General features: G+C 41.3%; 1 protein-coding gene across 3 annotated transcripts in view; it reads right to left on the bottom strand.

Moving 5' to 3' along the window:
• Positions 1–19,718, bottom strand: part of ksr2 (kinase suppressor of ras 2) — a 70,136-nt gene extending 50,418 nt beyond the window's left edge. For 2 of the 3 annotated variants that reach the window (XM_035530358.1, XM_027010658.2), the window contains exons 1-3: positions 19,058–19,718; positions 12,136–12,276; positions 8,269–8,419 (exon numbers count right to left, since the gene is read on the bottom strand). In XM_035530358.1, coding sequence (XP_035386251.1) covers positions 8,269–8,419; positions 12,136–12,276; positions 19,058–19,234 — 469 coding nt within the window. In that variant the 5' untranslated portion in view covers positions 19,235–19,718. The remainder of the gene's footprint in view (positions 1–8,268; positions 8,420–12,135; positions 12,277–19,057) is intronic. The other variant, XM_027010657.2, reaches the window with a different exon arrangement.
• Between the last annotated feature and the right edge of the window lie 312 nt (positions 19,719–20,030).

A 20,030-nucleotide genomic window follows, 5' to 3' on the forward strand; every position in this document is an offset into this window, starting at 1 on the left:
TCTAGCATACCCATCTCAGCTCACAGAGGGACTGATTATTACCCAATGAGCTGCATCAGAAAAGTATGAAAAACACAAACATACATTTCACTGCTCAGGGTTAGCATTTACCTACTCTATTGGCTAGGACATATTCTATGAAGAAATGACTTTTGCAAGTTTTGTAATAACGTCTGCTAAATGCCGTATATGTAAATGTTTATCATTAATGTTTCCGTTGCCTTTACACTGCAATCATGCAGATAAAAAACGCATAAAAAAACAATTTTTTTCTGAACTGAATTTATCTGAAGTTTGTTTTATTTATCAGTATCTATATCTCAGACCACTAGTGGCTACAACTAGTATAGTAATTATACCAAACACTGACAGTCAATGCCATATTATATAACCTACCTCTTGGGTAGTCTGAAATATTTTCAACTAAACATTTCCATTAATTTGCTGGTTTATCATAATTCAGCCTCCAGGTGAAATTTACAAAAACATGATGGATTTGCAGGTCTTTCTCTGTCCCCTCCCCCAGCCGTAAGGTCCACTTCACCGTGCTACACCACGCCATAAGAACGGGCTTGTCTATCATGCAGCACTCTTACTGTTCCTCTAGAAACCACAACCCCTATACTAAGGTTCCACATAATAGAAGTCCAAAGATTCAGGCTCATTATGAAAGGTGGGCTTACAGGTAGGACTGCTGAGGGTTGCCAGTTAGCCTGAACCGCTTTTAGGGACGTTATTTACGCCTCATTACTTGATTATGCCTCAGTTCCTATTTTTGTTTACTAAATGCCAAAAGGTGCCTTGGGCGTCTGATCCAAAATGAAGCTAGCTCACAAAGCAGCGGATTCCATAAGTCCCATCTTGTATAATTAATTAGAAATGAAGCAATTTAATTCTGCAACACCTACCTATCTGATCTGCCCAGTTCTGCAGGGTGACACATAATCATATACATTCTTAAGTCATCACTGAGCTAATATGAAGCATAATTACACAAACGGTTATCATCAGTGTGCTATGAAGTAAAACAACATATACAGTACATTACGTTACATCAAGCATTAAGTGCTTGACTAAAGCCTGCCCCTCAGGCTAACACAGGCATATGCAGTTTAGAGCCCCTTGAAGTTTATAATGACATGGCAGCACCCAGGGAATAAACACAACAGGGAGGACAATCCTGCACCCATTGAAACTGGCTAACGAGGCCGGAAGAAAGCGACTTTGTTGTGGCAGACTGGTGTTAGGCAGCAGGGTCAGGCAGACAGGGGGCCAGAAACTCACGACAGCCGCTAATAATAGCGGAGCGTCCACCCGATACTGTATGAACCCAAAATAAGGTCGAGAAAAGGCAGAGATAAGCCTGAGATAAGACTGAGATAAGGTTGTGAAAAGGTAGAGCCGCAGTCTGGCAACTACACCTCGCACATCAAGCAGTGAGCCAAGATCGCACTCTCACACAAGAACAACAATCCACACTGGCCAAGAGACCAGCCTGAGACAGCATCATTAGGACTTGGACACGCCTCTCCAAAGATATGACGGGAACGTGGTTGCCAGCTGTGTTGTCTCAACAAATCAGCCTCATGCACTTCTGCAAACGTGCTCCTTGTAATGAACCTGTTCTAATGGAAATCCAAGACAGCACGACCACCGAAGACCATGAACCATGTGACCTTAACGCTCATGTGACCTTAAAGCAGCCCATGTGACCTTAATGCAGTCTTTTAGGCGAGAGGGTCCTGAGCCGGGACGATGTCAGCATTTGTGTGCAATTTGTGCACGTTAAGTGTTTATCTGGGTCAGGACCACGCTGCTTACACCCTTCCCTGCCAACCCACACACACCTACACACGGAGGAACACACCCACGCCTATATATGCCTGCACACACGCCATACCTCAAGCTCTGATAACAGAATACTAATGAGTAGTTATTCGTGTTCGGACGGTCGTCTCTGGAGAGGAAACATGTACGTCTGTACACGGCAGTACGTCTGACGCCAGACACTCCAAGTCACAGCACCCCATTAAGAAGATCAACACAGCAAGCAGAGGCCTGCAGGCGAGGGTCAGGGGTTAAACGAGGTCATCAGCAAAACCTTGCGCTATAGCTCATCTCCATGGGGACAAGGCTGTCAGCAGAGATTTAAACTTCCATGTCACACATAACATAAAAGAATGATATACCATATTCTTTTTGTATGGGGCTAATATGCTTGCAATCTTTAACAAATGAGTCAGCTACAGCGTGTTAACGTTAGATAATAATATAAATTGTATTTACATAAGCTTTTGTCATTTGGGTTTTATCGCGCACTTTCAAAATTCATTGAAACACTGTGTCTATTAGTCTAACCACAACGTGCAAGCACTCTTTTCCTGTTAGCAAAGCTGTTATCTCAATTATGCAGAGTCAACGTCTCCAGTGCTCTATGGAGGATAAACGCTCACACTCAGAAATGCTCCAAACGCTCACACTCAGGATTTAAAGAATTAGAAGCCTCACTAGACCTCATATTCGACTGGAGATTTCGGTAAAGAGGTTGAACGCTCAGGACGGCCGTATTTAATGAAGTGTGCAGATCGCCTGCATGTGTGGTGTCTGGAGCTCTTCCTGGGCCCACAACCTCCAGTGAGACAAGACAGGTGCTAGGTCTACTCCTCTCTCTCTCTCTCTCTCTCTCTCTCTCTCTCTCTCTCTTCCTCTCTCTCACTTTCCCTCTCTCCCTCACTCCCTCGCACTGTGTTAAGTAGAATGTTGTTATTGTTATTGTTGTTATTTACCTTCTGTCATTTACCATCCCCTGTCCCTCCACACGTCCGTCTCTGTGCCTCTGACAGGGCAGCGTATTGCAGCGATATTTGCGCATACTGTTTGCTGCCATAAAAAGGCCGATTAGTGGCTGTGGGGTTTTCATAAAGGGGGAGACGGGACTCAGCAAAGCACAGGCAAAGAAGATGAGGAGGATGAGGAGCTGGAGGAGGAAGAAGAGCTGGGGGAGTTGCGGGGACACTGGAGGGCGCAGCCAAAGTGACAACGACCAAACAGGTGTGATGGCAGAACTGCACCTCTGTGTTATCCACCTACGCACCCACAGCAGCACGTCACCTCAGGAACCCAGCAAGTACTCCATCCAGAGTGTCGCGCTCAACCGCAGTCAATATCCTGCAGAGGCACAGGGTGCAGAAGACCTCTTCAGCTCTTTAGAGGCTGTAGCTTCAAATGAGAGGCTCTGGTGTGCTCGGAGAGGAGCAGGGAGAGGAGCACACATAGGAGCAGAGAGGAGAAGGAAGAGGAGCAGGGAGCAGAGCACACATAGGAGCAGAGAGAGGAGAAGAAAGAGGAGCAGGAGAGGAGCAGAGAGAGGAGCAGGGAGAGGAGCAGGGAGAGGAGCAGGGAGAGGAGCACACATAGGAGCAGAGAGGAGAAGGAGAGGAGCAGGGAGCAGAGCACACATAGGAGCAGAGAGAGGAGAAGGAAGAGGAGCAGGAGAGGAGCAGAGAGAGGAGAAGGAGAGGAGCAGGGAGAGGAGCAGGGAGAGGAGCACACATAGGAGCAGAGAGGAGAAGGAGAGGAGCAGGGAGCGGAGCACACATAGGAGCAGGGAGAGGAGCACACATAGGAGCAGAGAGAGGAGCACACATAGGAGCAGGGAGAGGAGCAGAGAGAGGAGGAGGAAGAGGAGCAGGGAGAGGAGCACACATAGAAGCAGAGAGAGGAGAAGGAAGAGGAGCAGGGAGAGGAGCAGGGAGAGGAGCAGGGAGAGGAGCAGGGAGAGGAGAAGGGAGAGGAGCAGGGAGAGGAGCAGAGAGAGGAGCACACATAGGAGCAGAGAGGGGAGCAGAGAGAGGAGAAGGAAGAGGAGCAGGGAGAGGAGCAGGGAGAGGAGCAGGAAGAGGAGAAGGGAGAGGAGCAGGGAGAGGCTGACACATAAAATAAACACCTCGTTGCACCAAGACACTGATTAGGAGCTAAAAATGTCTAGAAACATTCACATACCATCAGCTCTGACAGACAGCCAGACCTGTCACTTACCAGGAAGGCAGACAGGAGGCAAAAGAACTGTGAATTGAGTGCTTCAGCTAGAAATCTTATTATTCTTTGTGGTACCACAATTCTGCTTGGAAATATGGCAGAAAGCATTATTGGGGTACCCCCCCCCCCCCAAAAAAAAAAAAAGACTTGGAGACGGCATACATTTCAGAAGCTTTTCTGCCCTCTGCTGTCAGAAAAATGCATAACATATACACGCAATTTTTCAACTACTTGGCATAGGAAGATTTTTGTTGATTTGTATTATTTAGGCTAGGTAGCTGTGGCAACAGTGTTAGTGTATAAATTGACAAATAGAGGGGATTCATCTAATTCCAAAAAACTCCAAATAAAAAGCTGAATTGAATTATTTTAGAGAGAATAAAATTAAGTTCTCGTTATGACAATTCTCTAAGTCAAGCTTTGAACCTTTTAACACTCAAGAGTAATACAGAAATATATAAATACTATCAAGCAGATTATATTTACTCCAATAATGATATCAAGCACTACCTATTTATAGCCATAATAAATGAGAATAAAACTTGATGGGCATACTTTTTCTAATTTTTTTGTCATCAAATTCAGCTGTTAAAGTTTTTTCCAACCAGATGCACACTAATTGAATGCAGACAACAAGAATCCAGTTTCCCATGCTAACACCCCAGAGGGATATACTGTTTCCCCACAGTCAAAAAAAACATCTTTTTCTATCGGCACAGTTTGCAAATCTGGTGCACTCATTTTGCAAACCTCTACACGTGCTGCCCAGCCAAAAAGCTTAGCTTTCAGTGTGACTTCAGTGGTACTGTCATTTGTAGAAACACCTCCGTCACCAAGCAAATTTCAGTGTGCCAATGGCACAAACACACGTCACCTGTGCGAACACAGTTAACCACAATGACCTAGTCTGTTCTCTATAAAGCTATGCAAACTGCACAGTGACATGGAACACAGCGGAGCAGAAGGAGCACAGACTGGCCCATTTTGAGCCGTAACACTGCAGCTCGAGTACTCAGGACTTTGCACACTGAGAACGGGTGAGTCTGAATATATAATCACGCAGTTATGGTTTTCCATGTCCAGCAGACACGGTGTTGACTGCGTAATTGGACACTCTGCGCTGCAGCATTCACAGAAGACCATTACGTGGTGGAAGAAACTACATCTTCGGTCAGAAGCAGGAAGCAGAAATCAAGAGCATGGTGTCTGCAAATACAGTGATGCCATCGGACTCAGAGAACTTCTGTGAAAATGGATCACAGAAGAGAGTGGCAAAGTCCACACCGTAAGGGATCTTTCGTCATCTACCACCGATTGTGACAGATGAGTTATGAAATAAATATACGAGTTCTGAGAGGATTTCTGGACATTTGAAAGAAATGCAACGTGTACATATACAAGTATGTACCACCTTACTGTATAACCCTTGGCTCTTTTGCTGTGTTACATTATTGCATATTCACCATGTTACACTATTATATACATATTCACCATGTTACACTATTATATACATATTCACTGTTACACTATTGTATACATATACATTGTGTTACAGTTCTGTATACATGTTCACTGTTACACTATTGTTCCATAGCACTGTAACCTGGTTCATCCAGAGAATACATGAGCTTGAAGCGAAGCTGAGCTGAGTGAATACATCTACATCCACGAGGCTGAATTCAATTTCCCATCAGTTTACAAGGAGTGGTGCATTGTCATGTCAGAATTGGTCCACCCAACACAGCATTCCTCGTAGAATTCCTCATACAACGCAGCACTCCTTGTGGAATTCCTCATACAACACAACACTCCTCGCAGAATTCCTCATACAACGCAGCACTCCTTGTGGAATTCCTCATACAGTACAGCACTCCTCGTGGAATTCCTCAGTGCAATATTGTAAATGACATTCTGTTTCCCACCCACAATTACATTTTTCATTTCTCATTAATCTGTATAACTGGAAATATACATAGTTTTGTTACATAATAAATTAAAATTATTCTCTTCTGGCAATAAATGTAGTACCATTTATTTCCTACAGAATATTCAAAGTTGCAGTAATACAATAATTTTAGTTTTTGCAGTTTTCCACTGTGTGTGTGATTTTTGACTGCATGATTTGGTTTTGAAGACTGTGGAGGTTTTTTCAAAAAAGGGTTTTTTTCCACGTGTGTTTATAGTTTTGCCGAAGTGCTGTTTGACATGGGGGATTGTCTATATGGTTTTAAGGAAATTGCTATTTCAGTATTTTGAGAACTGTCTATCTCACTTGGAAAAACTGTAACCCAGTACTGAGTCACTTTGTGACACTACTGCCCTCTTCTGGTAGCAGGATATTAATGCAAAGAAAAATGAACTACATTGATCCTTCATTTACTAGGGTTTAGCGGGGCGGGATCCCCAAAACAAGGGAAAAACTACAAATATCTCCAGCCTCCCCCAGATGTTAACTCTGATGACCATTTTTTACATAGACAAATAGCACGGCATCCCTAAACAGAATGTGTGGTCCATAGTTTTTTAATGTACTGAATCATTTTGCAAAATGTAACTATTTATAATAAATGTATATTCATACTTATGGTAGTAAATGATAAAATGTATTAATAATACATATACTGTATACATTTATGACAACTAATCCTTCTTTATACTTTCCAGTATATACGCATCATTTGTGATTTTCTGCAGTAGGCTACAAAAATTGCACAAAAAAATTCCATTTCATTATTGATAGCAGGCACGCGAATATTCAAATCTGCAAAAGTTAAGCCCACAAAACCTGAGGTTCAGCTATCAACTTTCTTAAGATTCTTGTGTTTTCACTCTGTCCAGTACAGATAGCACTGCCATAGAGTGCAAATCTACAGGGTGCTGGAAGCAGATCTCCTAGCCAAAATCTTCCTTGCATTTGTGTGAAGATATTGGGAGTGCTGTAGTTGCAATATCCTGATGATGCTATGGAGATGCTTTTGTTACCCTCCCTATGCACACATGTATTCCAGCTGTGCTTTGTCAGTAACACGTAGGTTTTCTAAGATTCAACATTCTAGTGCATTAGAAATGATTCTGCAGAAATGCATAAGCAGACTCAACGGCACAATGTTACACTTTCTCAAACTTGAAATTCAAACTTGAAAACATGCGTGTGTGTGATTATTAATATTACTATAAACTACACTATATTTACTGTATATAAATGACTATATACAACAATCAGTAATTAAATGATCCAACATCCCCCAGGATTCCCACCCAAACAACGCCGAGTGATCAAAGCAAAACAAAGCAAAACACTGCCAACAGCAACAATAATTACAAAATAAAATGTAGGTATGTGCACCCACATATGTGCACATCCTCTAAATTTGCAGCGGTGTTTAAATCTAGTACTTAGACTCAATCCTTATATATGAGACCAGTTAAACGCCAAATAATAAAGAGAAAATGTGGAACAAAGAAAGGGGAAAAGTAAAGAATGTGGGAGAATGTGGGAGACACATTTTGAGTGTTCGGTACTTTGGTTACAGACTATCTTTGTTTGGAATAGAATACTGCAAAAACAAACAAACAAAAAAAACAATCCTGTAATAGTTTGCATTCTGCCCTCTATTGGGAGCTCAGGTATAGGGAAACTTGCAGGCTTTTAAACACAAAGGCGTCAAGGCCTGAAAACTGAACTTTGCTGTCGCACATTTGCCAAAACTGTTGTTTATGGTAACAGGTAACAAAACAAACCTCCAGTGAAATTGTGATAACAACATAAATCTTCAGTGAAACTGTGGTAAAATTACAAAACTCCAGCAAAACTCTTGGAACAACACAAAACTCCAGCAAAACTCTAGTAAGAACACAAGACTCCAGCGAAGTCTAGTGTTTAAACCTCCATCTATTGGATTTGGTGTTTAAATCTCTGTCTATCAGGTATGATGTCAAACCTCTGTTTACCAGGTCGGGTGTTTAAAACTTTGTCTATCAGTCCACTAGAGACTGCAGTATCACCCCTGATCATTCCCACTTTCATTAGTGCATACTAGAATGTTTTCAGAAAATGACAGTAAATGTCACATTGTATATAATTAACATGTAACGTATTTGCAGCACACAGTAGTAATATATTTGACCTGGTATACTCACCAAAGCCAAACTACAACCATAACAGTGACTGGACAATCACTCTGATGAAGAAATAACATCTTTCCCTTTGACTTGTCTGTGGGAGCTCACCTGACTTGTGGGCAGAGCGCAGGCAGGTGAGTGAGGCGTTCAGACGTGCACACTCCTCCTCACTAGCTCCAAACTTCTGCAGCGTCCCACAAACCTCTTCATCGGACATCTCCAACAGGGCCTCCAGAGTCAACTCACCTGGCGAGATCTCCTGTAACACACATATGCATATGCGCGCGTACACACACACACACACACACACACACACACACACACACACACACAAAGATATAAACTAAATAGAAAAAAAAAGATCCTGATAGTTTTAAAGGACAAAGACTAAAAACAGATATATCTCACACAAATTAAATTATTAAATTATGTGCATGAGCTGATTTAGACTTGGTTTATGACAGTTTATTCATAAACTCATTTTTGCCCTGCACTTTGGAAGGTAATTCAATATCCAGGCACTTCAGTGGCTTTACAAAACTGCGATTACTCCTCTTCACCAGAAGACATCTTCAGGACCATGGACAGCGCCATATATGAACCTCTTAGCATGAGCAAGAGGAAACCAACCATTCATAGCTGTTCATCAGATAGGTAGACTTTATGAACTTTACTTGATAGGTCACTGCAGTAAGGTATATGTTTTCATCTATGATTCAGCTGTAATTTCATGTCTCACAAATATCCCACATTTAGATTTAAAAAATGTTGTTCTTCATAAATGACAACACCTGTACCTGTGTGTGGTAGAAAACAGCAAATGCTATATTGGGACCTAGTTCCTGAAATTTTATTTAAAAGTTTTAACTGAAAAAAAATCAGTTAAAGTGTTAAACAACTGTTATAAAACACGGCAGATGTACAAAAGATGGAGAGTCAGGGTGATGTTGTGGTTGTGATTTGTGGGTCTGCATGCTCTGTGCCTATAGCCAAACCAAACATAGGCTTTCGATTCACTGGAAGTCTCAAGAGGATGAAAATCCAGGTCATCTCACTGGCATCTGATATCAGACTTTGATTCTCCAGGAACACGGTGAGAAATCATTCCAAAACCATTTGGGAAATATAGGAATCAAGATTAGATGGATTTCACCTGTAACATCTAGTAGTCTTGTTGAGTGTTCCACTGAATCTGTGTCCTGCTCTCTTCTGTAAGTTGATTAGTTTGGTCTTGTCAAATGATGTTTTTGATGTAACCTTGTTTTGATTTTAAAGAAGCGAAACTATCCCTTAGCTTATTTTGACTCAGTAATATGCCATAATTACATGTTTGTTTGTTTGTTTGTTTGTGAGAGGAAAGGAGCCATTCTCATGGAATTCTTATACCTTAAATGTAATATTAAATAATATAATAATATTAATTGTAACAGATAAACCATGGCAGTATTTGGCTGTTTTTCATGTAAAAAAAAATCAGCTTCTTTAGGTCCTCATCATATGGTAGGTGACTAGCATGCCCGATCTCCAGCCCTTAGCATGTTACACAGATACTATTCAGTTCAAGCTTTTTCCCTAAAAAGGATGATTAATTATTATGATTATTATTATGGCACCAGCATTTTACTACACTTTATCAAATATACCAACAGAACTATGAGAGTGTGAAAGTTATTCTAGGAATCAAAAACAGACCAACAAAGGCAGTATTTGGTATAGTGACTTCCATTCTGGGAAATTACATTTTTTTCTGATACCACTCCAAGAAACACAGCGAACAGGTTAATAAATATTTGTCCATGGGATTTCTAAATTTAAAATGAAGCCAATGAATATATTCAGACACCTTTGATGAAGCAAAAACAGTTACCTGCAAAGGTTCAGCCTGCCTGCCCAAAACACAAGATACTCCCCATTAAAGTCATTAGATTCTTCGGGACTACAAATGACACTTTGATATTTCGTTCGGTGTCATATTTTAGATTAAAAGAGTGAACCTCAAAATAAATCATTTAAAATGATATGTAAGAATATTCTGTGACAAAAATTAGTAAGTGAAAAACCCTGTTTGCATAAGTATTTTGTCCATGTATTATGGAAGGTCCAAGTGTACACAGAAGTTAAATATACTGCCCTAATGAGAACATAACTGGCTTTCAATTGGCCTCTACCTGTGAGTCATTAAAAAAGGTCAACTTTTCTGGATAGCAGACACCCTCAATTCAAATAACACTGTTCAGACTGTGAATCTGAAAAAAAAACAATGAAAATGAAGGTCAAAGAACAAGTAAATCAAAGATAAAGTTACAGACACGATACAATACACAATAAGGAAGTGTTTGCATGTCCCAATAACCCTCACATCACAGCACCCGAGAGAGAAAGAGACGTGTGAGGGACACCACAGAGGGGCCGGCGATCACTCTGAAGGGGCTTCAGGAGTTCAGCGGCTGAGACTGGAGTAGAGATGCACCAGTCTACAATATGGAGAGCTGTGTGTAAAACTGACCTGTATAGGAGATCTCTGAAGAACACCTCACTTGCCATTCCTTAACATACATTATCCCAGCAGTGACGAATGGAGCACTTAGCATCATGCTGTAGGGATACTATTCCTTAGGGAAGACTAGGCATCTTCCTAATATTGTAGGACACATAGATGGGGCTGCGGAGTTACTGCCAGTGAACTTGCTTCAAGACAAGGCAGGGCAAGTTTATTTGTATAGCACTTTTCATACAAAATGGCCATTCAAAGTGATTCAGTCTGCTAAAAAACTAATTCTTGGGAGAAGCTCCACCTTTGAGTAGGACAGTGTTCCAAAGCATAAGGCCAAAGTAATACAGCAACAAAAGTGGATGTTTTACAGTGAGTCAAAGTCTAATAGATCTCAATTCAATTAAGAATTTTTAGTACCATTTAAAAAGTATGGTCCACAAGTCTTACCTAATCAACCTGAACAACCTGGAGTGAATCCACCAGAAAGAATGGGTGAAACTCACTCCCAAACAGTGGGAAAAAATGGTAGAACTTGATACCGGGTACTGCAGCAAGACACAGGTACTGAAACACATGACCTGCACCAACCAAACGCAGGTAACTGTGCCAAGACACAGACGTGCAAATCAGAGAAGCTGAAACACAGGTACTGTAATACAGGTACTGTGCCAAATCACAGATACTAAAACATATGACCTGCACCAAGACACAGGTACTGAAACATATGACCTTTGCCAAGACAGTTCTGAAACTCAGGTACTGCACCAGGTCACAGGTACTGAATTACAGGTACTGAAACACAGGCACTGTGCCAAGTCACAATTACTGAATCTTCAGTGAAGCAGTGGAAGGTTAGCTGATGCTGTGATGGGTTACAAACAAAATCTTTGGACTTGTCTTATGCTAATGGTATTAGAGGGGAACACCACTTTAATGAAGCAGTCACAGGAATGGGTTTATCAAACCACAAGGATTTTAAATGCAGGGTTTTTCCTTTAGACAACACACCTTATTTGTTGTAATACTTAAGTTCAGAAAAAAAACAAAGACATGACATGGAATTAAAACCTAAATCAAGCAGGCTGAATTTATTTTTCTAAATTTCAGTTCCTTGTATTACAACCTATACACATCATGTACAACCAATGACAAGTATGCAAACTGAGAATTAACCTTAACAACCCTACAGGTTACAATATTATTTAAATACATGACGGATCCCCAATAACAGCATGAATGAGTTTCACTAGCTGAGTTTCACTTGCAGTCTGAGCCAGTAATGTTTACACTTCCATGAGTTCAGATGTAACACGCTACATGCTACGAGAACTCAAACTTTCTTACTCACTCCCCCTCTAATACTGACAGAAACAGACACAGGAGTTCTCCATCAAAACACTCTCTCACAGACAACACATAAACACACACACACAAACACACACGTGCGCAGGCGCCCGTGGGCAGGTGGAGCAGTAACGTACCTCCATCACCTCCTTCCTCAAGTTGACGATACGGAACCAGTGTGTGAGGCGTGGGAAGGTGTCCAGCTCCATGTTCCTCTCCTGTAAGGGCACTTTTTGCTTGTAGGACAGCTGCCGGCTAAAATACTTCACCAGCTTACCCTGAAACAGAGAGAGAGAGAGAGAGAGAGAGAGAGAGAGAGAGAGAGAGAGACACAGAGAGAGAGAGAGAGACAGAGACAGAGAGAGAGAGAGAGAGAGACAGAGAGAGAGAGAGAGAGAGACAGAGAGAGAGAGAGAGAGAGAGACAGAGAGAGAGAGAGAGAGAGAGAGAGAGAGAGAGAGAGAGACAGAGAGAGAGAGAGACAGAGACAGAGAGAGAGAGAGAGAGAGAGAGACAGAGACAGAGAGAGAGAGAGAGAGAGACAGAGAGAGAGACAGAGAGAGAGAGAGACAGAGAGAGAGAGAGAGAGAGAGAGAGAGAGAGAGAGAGAGAGAGAGAGAGAGAGACAGAGAGAGAGAGACAGAGACAGAGAGAGAGAGAGAGAGAGACAGAGAGAGAGAGAGAGAGAGAGAGACAGAGAGAGAGACACAGAGAGAGAGAGACAGAGACAGAGAGAGAGAGAGAGAGAGAGAGAGAGAGAGAGAGAGAGAGACAGAGAGAGACACAGAGAGAGAGAGAGAGACAGAGAGAGACACAGAGAGAGAGAGAGAGAGAGAGAGAGAGAGAGAGAGACAGAGAGAGAGAGAGAGAGAGAGAGAGAGAGAGAGACAGAGAGAGAGAGAGAGAGAGAGAGAGAGAGAGAGAGAGAGAGGTGGGAAAGGAAGGAATATAAAGAACAGAGAAGAAGCAGGAGGATTTAATGTGAAGTCAATAAAAGTTTTCCAGTGGTCTTATTTGTATATAACAAAGTACCCAATATTTAAATAAAGTTACAGCATTACAAATAGTGTAATATTACACTATGTAATACAGTAGGTTCTGTGGCATACACACTTACCAACCAGTTAAAAGAAACAGCGCATACACTCACTGCCCATTTTAATGAAAAGCCTTAGAAGTGTATAGTTACAGACTGCCCATCTGTGGACATGCACAATTCATTAGTCATCCTCAACCTCTTTCATCACTGGTCAGTTTCTGACCACAGCAGCATTGATCATGTGACACACAGTGTTAACTCCAAAGTGGTATTGTGTAGTAGTGGTACAGGTACAGCAGTGCTTGGGGCTTGTTAAATGAGGCAGTGTCATCACTGGACTAAGAGGGGTCTGTCGCCTGAAAATATCCAATCAACATCACTTCTGTGGTCCAAACATGTCTACTTCAAAGGGGTTAGATGATGGCTAACGCATCTGCGCATGGCAAGAGATGTACTATAAACTCTGCCAGTATGTCTACAAGCTGCTGAAAATAAAAGGGCTTTTTGAATTTAACTGTAAAAGCTTCCTGTTTGACACTGTATTACCCAGAGTAAAACTTAACATACTGATCTATAATACGGATCTATCACAATACACACTTGAAATAACACATTTGGGAGTAAAATCATCAGTTTGCCTTCAGATCGTGAATTGGACTCTGGTGTAATCTGTGACCACTAAAGAAAAAGAAAAAAAAAACTCCCACCACAACGAACTCAACACGACAGAATCAACTCCAGAACTGGACTTAAGGAATGTAAGGTTTGGTAGTACAACAGTATATGATCAGTAAAGAAGACAAAGAGGTTTTCATAGCTTTATATGGTACTGGTTCTTGTTCATTCTAATTATTGTATTATAATAAACAAACTTTTTTTGATGTCTCCCACCCCTGTACTCAATGTCCTTTCTTTACCTGCTGACATCACCAAGTGTTATTGATTATTGATATATAAAATGATATTTTATTTGAGAAGTACTGACTGTATTACAAATAAAAATAAAAGCAGAATATATTTTTACAAATCCAACTAGAAGGAATTATATAAACATGAAAATAGAAAATTATCTACAGATCCTACAGTATACACATGAACTAGAGGCGAGTCTGAATTTGACCTGTGATCTGAGACAGACCTGGAATCACTATACATTTCTAAATAGTATTTAGTCTGATTTTGAAATGTTACTGTAATATACTGGATTACTGTAATCCCCTTTATTAATCATATAGTAGGGTATATATGATTAATAGGAATGACTCTATGCATCTGTTTGTATGTGATTTTCAGCAACCAGAGAAACATAATTGCGTGTAGCCACAGTTTGAAGAAGTCATCTGAAAAGCCGAATGTTTATTTTAAATAGCACTTAGGCTGAGAAATAAATGTGTTGTTATTTAAAACCACTTCAAAAAGTATAAAGCATAAACAAAAGGCTCATGTACTGTAACTCAAGATACTTCACTGCTGTTTATTAAAAGTTGATTGCTGCTTTGAACTTGGGTCGGTACCATGAGAAAGACTGCACTAGAGCATTGTGTTTCTAAAGCCCACAAGCCCTACTGTCATGCTTTTGATCAAAGGCATCTAAACCCAGGGCATCTAATCCTCAGGGCATCTAACCCCAAGGTATGTAACCCTCAGGGCATGTAAGCCTCAGGGCAAGTAAGCCCAGGGCATCTAATCCTCAGGGCATCTAACCACAGGGCAACTAATCCCAGGACATCTAACCCTAAGGCATCTAATCTTCAAAAAAAATCAAAAGGTATTGATATAGGCCTTTTTACAACAGATATTGCCACACAGCAGCTTTACAAATTTTCCAGTCCAAGGCCCCAGTAAAGAAGCCAAGGGCGACAGAAGCAAGGAAGAACTCCCTAGACCATGAGGAAGAAACCTTGAGAGGAACCAAGACTCAAAGGCGGGGCCCATCCTCCTCTGGGCATCTTCAGGGTATCTAACCACAGAGCATTTAAGCCCACGGGATCTAACCCCAAGCCGTTCCAGACGTGGAACCTGTACCCTTCCTCCATACATACAGCTGATAGCTGCGATCAACCGCTAAACATACAGCTCACACGGCTCTAAGTGTGTGAGCTCCCATACACTCAAAAACTGCAAAACCAGGGAATGACCAAAGCAGGGCAGGTTTATTTGTACAGCACTTTCCATACACAATGGCAATTCAACATGCTTAGACCAGAATCTTTAGCTATTCTATTGCATAGATTGTGTTTGTTGATGTAAAGATACGCTCTGGCATAAAGCTTCAACCACACCCAGAATCATAAAACAATAAACGAAAGCATTAGGGGTCTTTCCTGGTCTGTCCATAAATGTCATTGATAAAATACACTCTGTTTTCTAATGCAACTATCAGCCACTTTGTGCCGTTAAATACTTAATTATTTCTCTGTACTCAAGCACTGCATGTTGCAAAATCATACATATTCTAAATTTTACATTTTCACAAGTTAGCGATGCCATTGCTATGTTGATGCAAAGTATCTAGAAAAGTTGGCATACAGTACAAATATATAAACTGTACCAACTTAACTCGGGAGCACATGGCACCCAGACCCAGGACCTAATATAACGGATCGGTACTTTGAAATACCACATGCTTGCTTGTGGTACTGTCTGACAAACTACACTGACCTAGTGGTATTACTATTACTCTAACAAAAGATGACAAGTCTGGTTTCAGGTGTCTGATTAAAAGGCCAGGGCAAGGAACCGGGAATGTTGTTGCTTTCTGAAGTCAGACGCTGTCATGGATATGCCGAGTGATTCACAGTGCAGGTTAGACAGTGGCTCAAACCCAACAGTGTAGGTCGGCTTATGTCTACCAGTGATGTTCAAACTTGACCAGAAGGGGAGGTTTATGAAGAGACAAGGGTTCAGAGTTACACGATCCCGATAGATTACAGAAGTGACTTACTCCTAGAACCGATTACCATGATAAAACATAGTACAGATACTGAGTTTTGGTGTTAGTGTTAGATATAATAGATTCTAAACAATTAAATGTGATCTGTTTAGTTCTCATTTCAAATTTCTTGACTTAAAACAAAAGCAACCAAAAACTCCCTGTGAAACTATAAACACAGGCAGTGTGCATCTTATTCACTTTCTTTTCCTTAACCACGTGCACTGTTCTCGTGTATTTGTGTACACACACAAATATTTACATTACATTTAATATGACAAGTATATGAGTTTGGACATCAGAGGCCACACTCAGGATACCACATGCAGACTCAGGAAAACATATAAAGTTTAATGTGGACTCAACACCAGAGACTCCACAGTGAGAAATCAGCATCCCCTGCCAGGACTCCGCATGCCTCACTTTAAAGTTGTAGTGTCAGTTCACGACTTTTTCTGTGCACTGAGAGTGCTTACCGAAACACTTCAGCACTGGTATATAAGGCCCGTTACTATCATATACACTGAACTTTTTTGGCTAAAGCTTTGAAGTGGTACATCTGTTATCATTACATTTCCATGTGACTATACATTTGGGCTCAACTGTTTCCAACTCAACATTTCATGACCTACCTTTTGAACTACCTAAGCATTCTTTGCAAAATTAAGACAAGAACTAAGACAATCTAAGTCAAAAAACCTAGAACACTGTTAAAGCTTATTTTGTGATGTCATAAGGAACTTTTGTCTTTACCCAAAACATCATGACTACTGATTTAATATTGGCCGCAATTACAGAATATAATAGAAAAGTAAGGATAAATCTCTGACATCTCATTCCTTTGGTGCACCAACCAGAGATATGAACCTGCTGCAGTTTGGAGGCAGTTTACACTGGTGACAAGCTCCCAGCTTCTAGAAAAGCTTCCAGAATTCTTTATAGCATTGTAAACACTGCCATACTTCCATGGCTTTTCATAATCCAGGTAAGATAATGACTAAATCTTAAATACACTTTCTGGATGTACATTCTTAAAAGAAACTAAAGCTAGGCAGAATCATTTTTCTGGGTTCTTATCTATAACCTATGTGGAGGACTCCTTTTTAGTGTAAGGTAGAACCCTTTGAAAGATCTACTGTGGTGTTCTCTAAATTTTTTATTAACGTCATTTTTTTCATAACTTTAATGTAACGTCATCTTTAAGGGAACAATGAGGGTGCACACAGAAGAAGACAACGGTGGCAGGCCATCGGCACTTAAATATGTTTTTCTTGTCATGGAGTTAAGCCTAGCCCAGATACACAGTACAGTTCTGTGTTGAGAAAAAAAGAGTCCCTCAGTCTCATACCTGCAGTGTGCTATAAAGGTATTGGAACCAGTGACCTTGTGGTTATGTTTATGAGTCACTCAACCACAGCACTTCTCTCAATTCTTCCAATATCAGTGGCGTGCAACTCTTTAGAGTGCATTAAAAAACCCTGAAAAACAACTCTGAAGCCTTTTCATTTTCAATAGCATCCAGAACTTCACAATCTCAAAAACTTTTTTACGAGCAAGTCCTCTTTTTAAATCTATGCTTCTTTGCATAAATTAAATAACTATTTCCAGCTTTGTAAAAACATGGCTATAATCTACCTTTCAATGCATCTGAAGACCAGTTCCATTATGGTAATTTATGAAAACTTGTATCTTTATTAATGGTTTTGTATAATAAATCGAATTGACCATTATGAACTAATGGGAAATTTAAATACATGAATCATCTTAAATTCCTAAACTTCCAGGCAAACAATGTGGGTTCAGTATGGGAAAAACGGAAAACTACATTTCATACAGGAAATGTTCACAGTTCAGACACACAAGAGAGCATCTTACGAGAGCCCCTGAAGTATTCTAGTGCTACTGAAAATGCATGGCTAAAATGTTTTCTCTTTTAAAGAGGGATCTTTTGTACAAAAATTATTTTACTAGTAAACAATTCCAGTACCAAAGGTGCTTTCAGACATAATGGGGCACACAAATTAGGCACTAATACAATGGCAAATTTTAGGAAGATACCGATTAATTGGAATTATAGAGTATGCGATTTATTGTAGATTGTAGGCTATGAAAAGGGCAAGCAATTTCAGATCACCTGATCAGTATGCTATAAGTACTAACGAAAACATTGTAATGCACACGATTTGAAACGGTTTTAACTCACATGGGTGAGACATCTCTCCCAGTTCAGTTTGTCAAACGTAGGCACTCTGGCCTATGCTAACAGGGTATGCATGTTACATGTAAAGCATCGAGGAGCTTATTGCACACGCATGTATTTTTTTTTTATCCATAAGAACATGTAAATGCGTTCTAATCTTGAGAGTCATTTGCTGCCTCGCACAACATATTTATATATACATATATAACCGTGGTGAACACAGCGCATTTTCAGCTGCACCTGACGGTGGAACCCCAATGGATGTGGTTCATTTCAAAATTCCCCGCCCCCAGATAGACCCACTAGGGAATCGCTGGTTGCAGCCACAAGTGTATGCGAAAGGGAGTTCCTTCCCCCTCTTACATGTTTACTGAGCCTCAGTAAACGGCCCGCGTCACCGTGTCACAGCTAAATATCTGGGACATTAACATTGTTACATAATGCAATTTAGAAAATCCCATGAATCTACTGTTGCCAAAAAACGTTGCATTCAAGCGTTTTCTCCAAAGCACTCGTCTAAGCCCCCCCCCCAAAAAAAAAAAAAAAAAAACCTGAGGTAACTATCGTTTGTGACATTGTGTCAACAAAAGGCCCTCTCGGTGTGCATGTCAACGGCGCGGACCTGCTGGAGCCTTTTTCACCACCTGCAGAATGCGCAGGCTCGCGCCTCACTGCAGCTAGCTCCTTCATTTATTGCACGGCACGCGAAAGCAGATAAAGCGTCGAGCGAGCGCAGTCGTCCCCTGACATGACACGGCTCCGATTTAAGCGTCGTTTCGCACGGCCACGTTTCGTGCGCTGCCCGAGCATCTACAGCGCACGAAACGAACGTTGAATCCAAATGATTGAGGTTCGGTGTTCAGCAGGCGCTGGTAAATGGACGCTTACCTCCAGCGTTCGAATTTCTTTTTGTGTCAAGTCGTTGGATGTGGCACATTTGGTCCTCAGTCCCTCCAAACTGGAAATGCTAATGTCAATCATGTTTTGCACCAGTTCGCACTGCTGCAAGGCTTTTTGCAAACTCAGATGATGCTCCTCGCTTTTTGTCATTTTGTCTTCGTCCATAATTTGCGAACAGTGGTCGTTTGTGTGTGTGTGTGTGTGTAGGCTACTTTCTCTCGATCTGACAAAAACGCTCTGACAATGCGTAAATAAAAGAAACAGGTGAACGCAAATCACATCTAAGCGGCTCTACTAACCGAGTGAGCATTAAAAACGAGACCCTACGTGTAAGGCGATTCCATACTTGTCGGTTTTGTGTATCCTGACGGTGTTTGCATCAGGGTCGAGTTTGTGTTTGATGCTCCGGCTGGAGTCTACCATAATGCACAGATACTGAAGAAACATAAAAATCAGATCCTCACTGCTGTGTCATCAGCTATATCCATTACGCGTTTGTTAATTTTAACACAAATTGGGACATCTTTGTTATGTATGATGAAGAGAAACGGACTAAGAGACTGCGATGTGATAATTTCTAAAGGTGATGTCGGGTTTGGGCGCAGGTACTCCCCTTCTGTACCAACGGCAGCAGCAGACCGGCGCTCCCCCGCCACACCGACATGTTCCCCGTCAATCAAATCCACAGCAATAGCAACGGCATCGCATCAGCGACACAAGCGGTGAACGCGGCGAGAGAGAGCCGAGTTCTCGCGAGAGAAATATCAGCGCAGTGAGCTCACTGTTTGAACTCAGACAACCTCCTAAATCAATTTGATAACAACGCAGGCTACAGCAATAATGAGAGCGTTCAGGCAAAATCTCCTGCAACACGTCCAGTATTCACACCTCAGAAAGGAATAAGTAAAGCCACCATTAACAGCAAAGCTGCTTCCCTGGTGAACAAAAAGTTGAAAGCAAC

This window comes from Electrophorus electricus, chromosome 9 (assembly GCF_013358815.1).
Source record: "Electrophorus electricus isolate fEleEle1 chromosome 9, fEleEle1.pri, whole genome shotgun sequence".
Lineage (NCBI taxonomy): Eukaryota > Metazoa > Chordata > Actinopteri > Gymnotiformes > Gymnotidae > Electrophorus > Electrophorus electricus.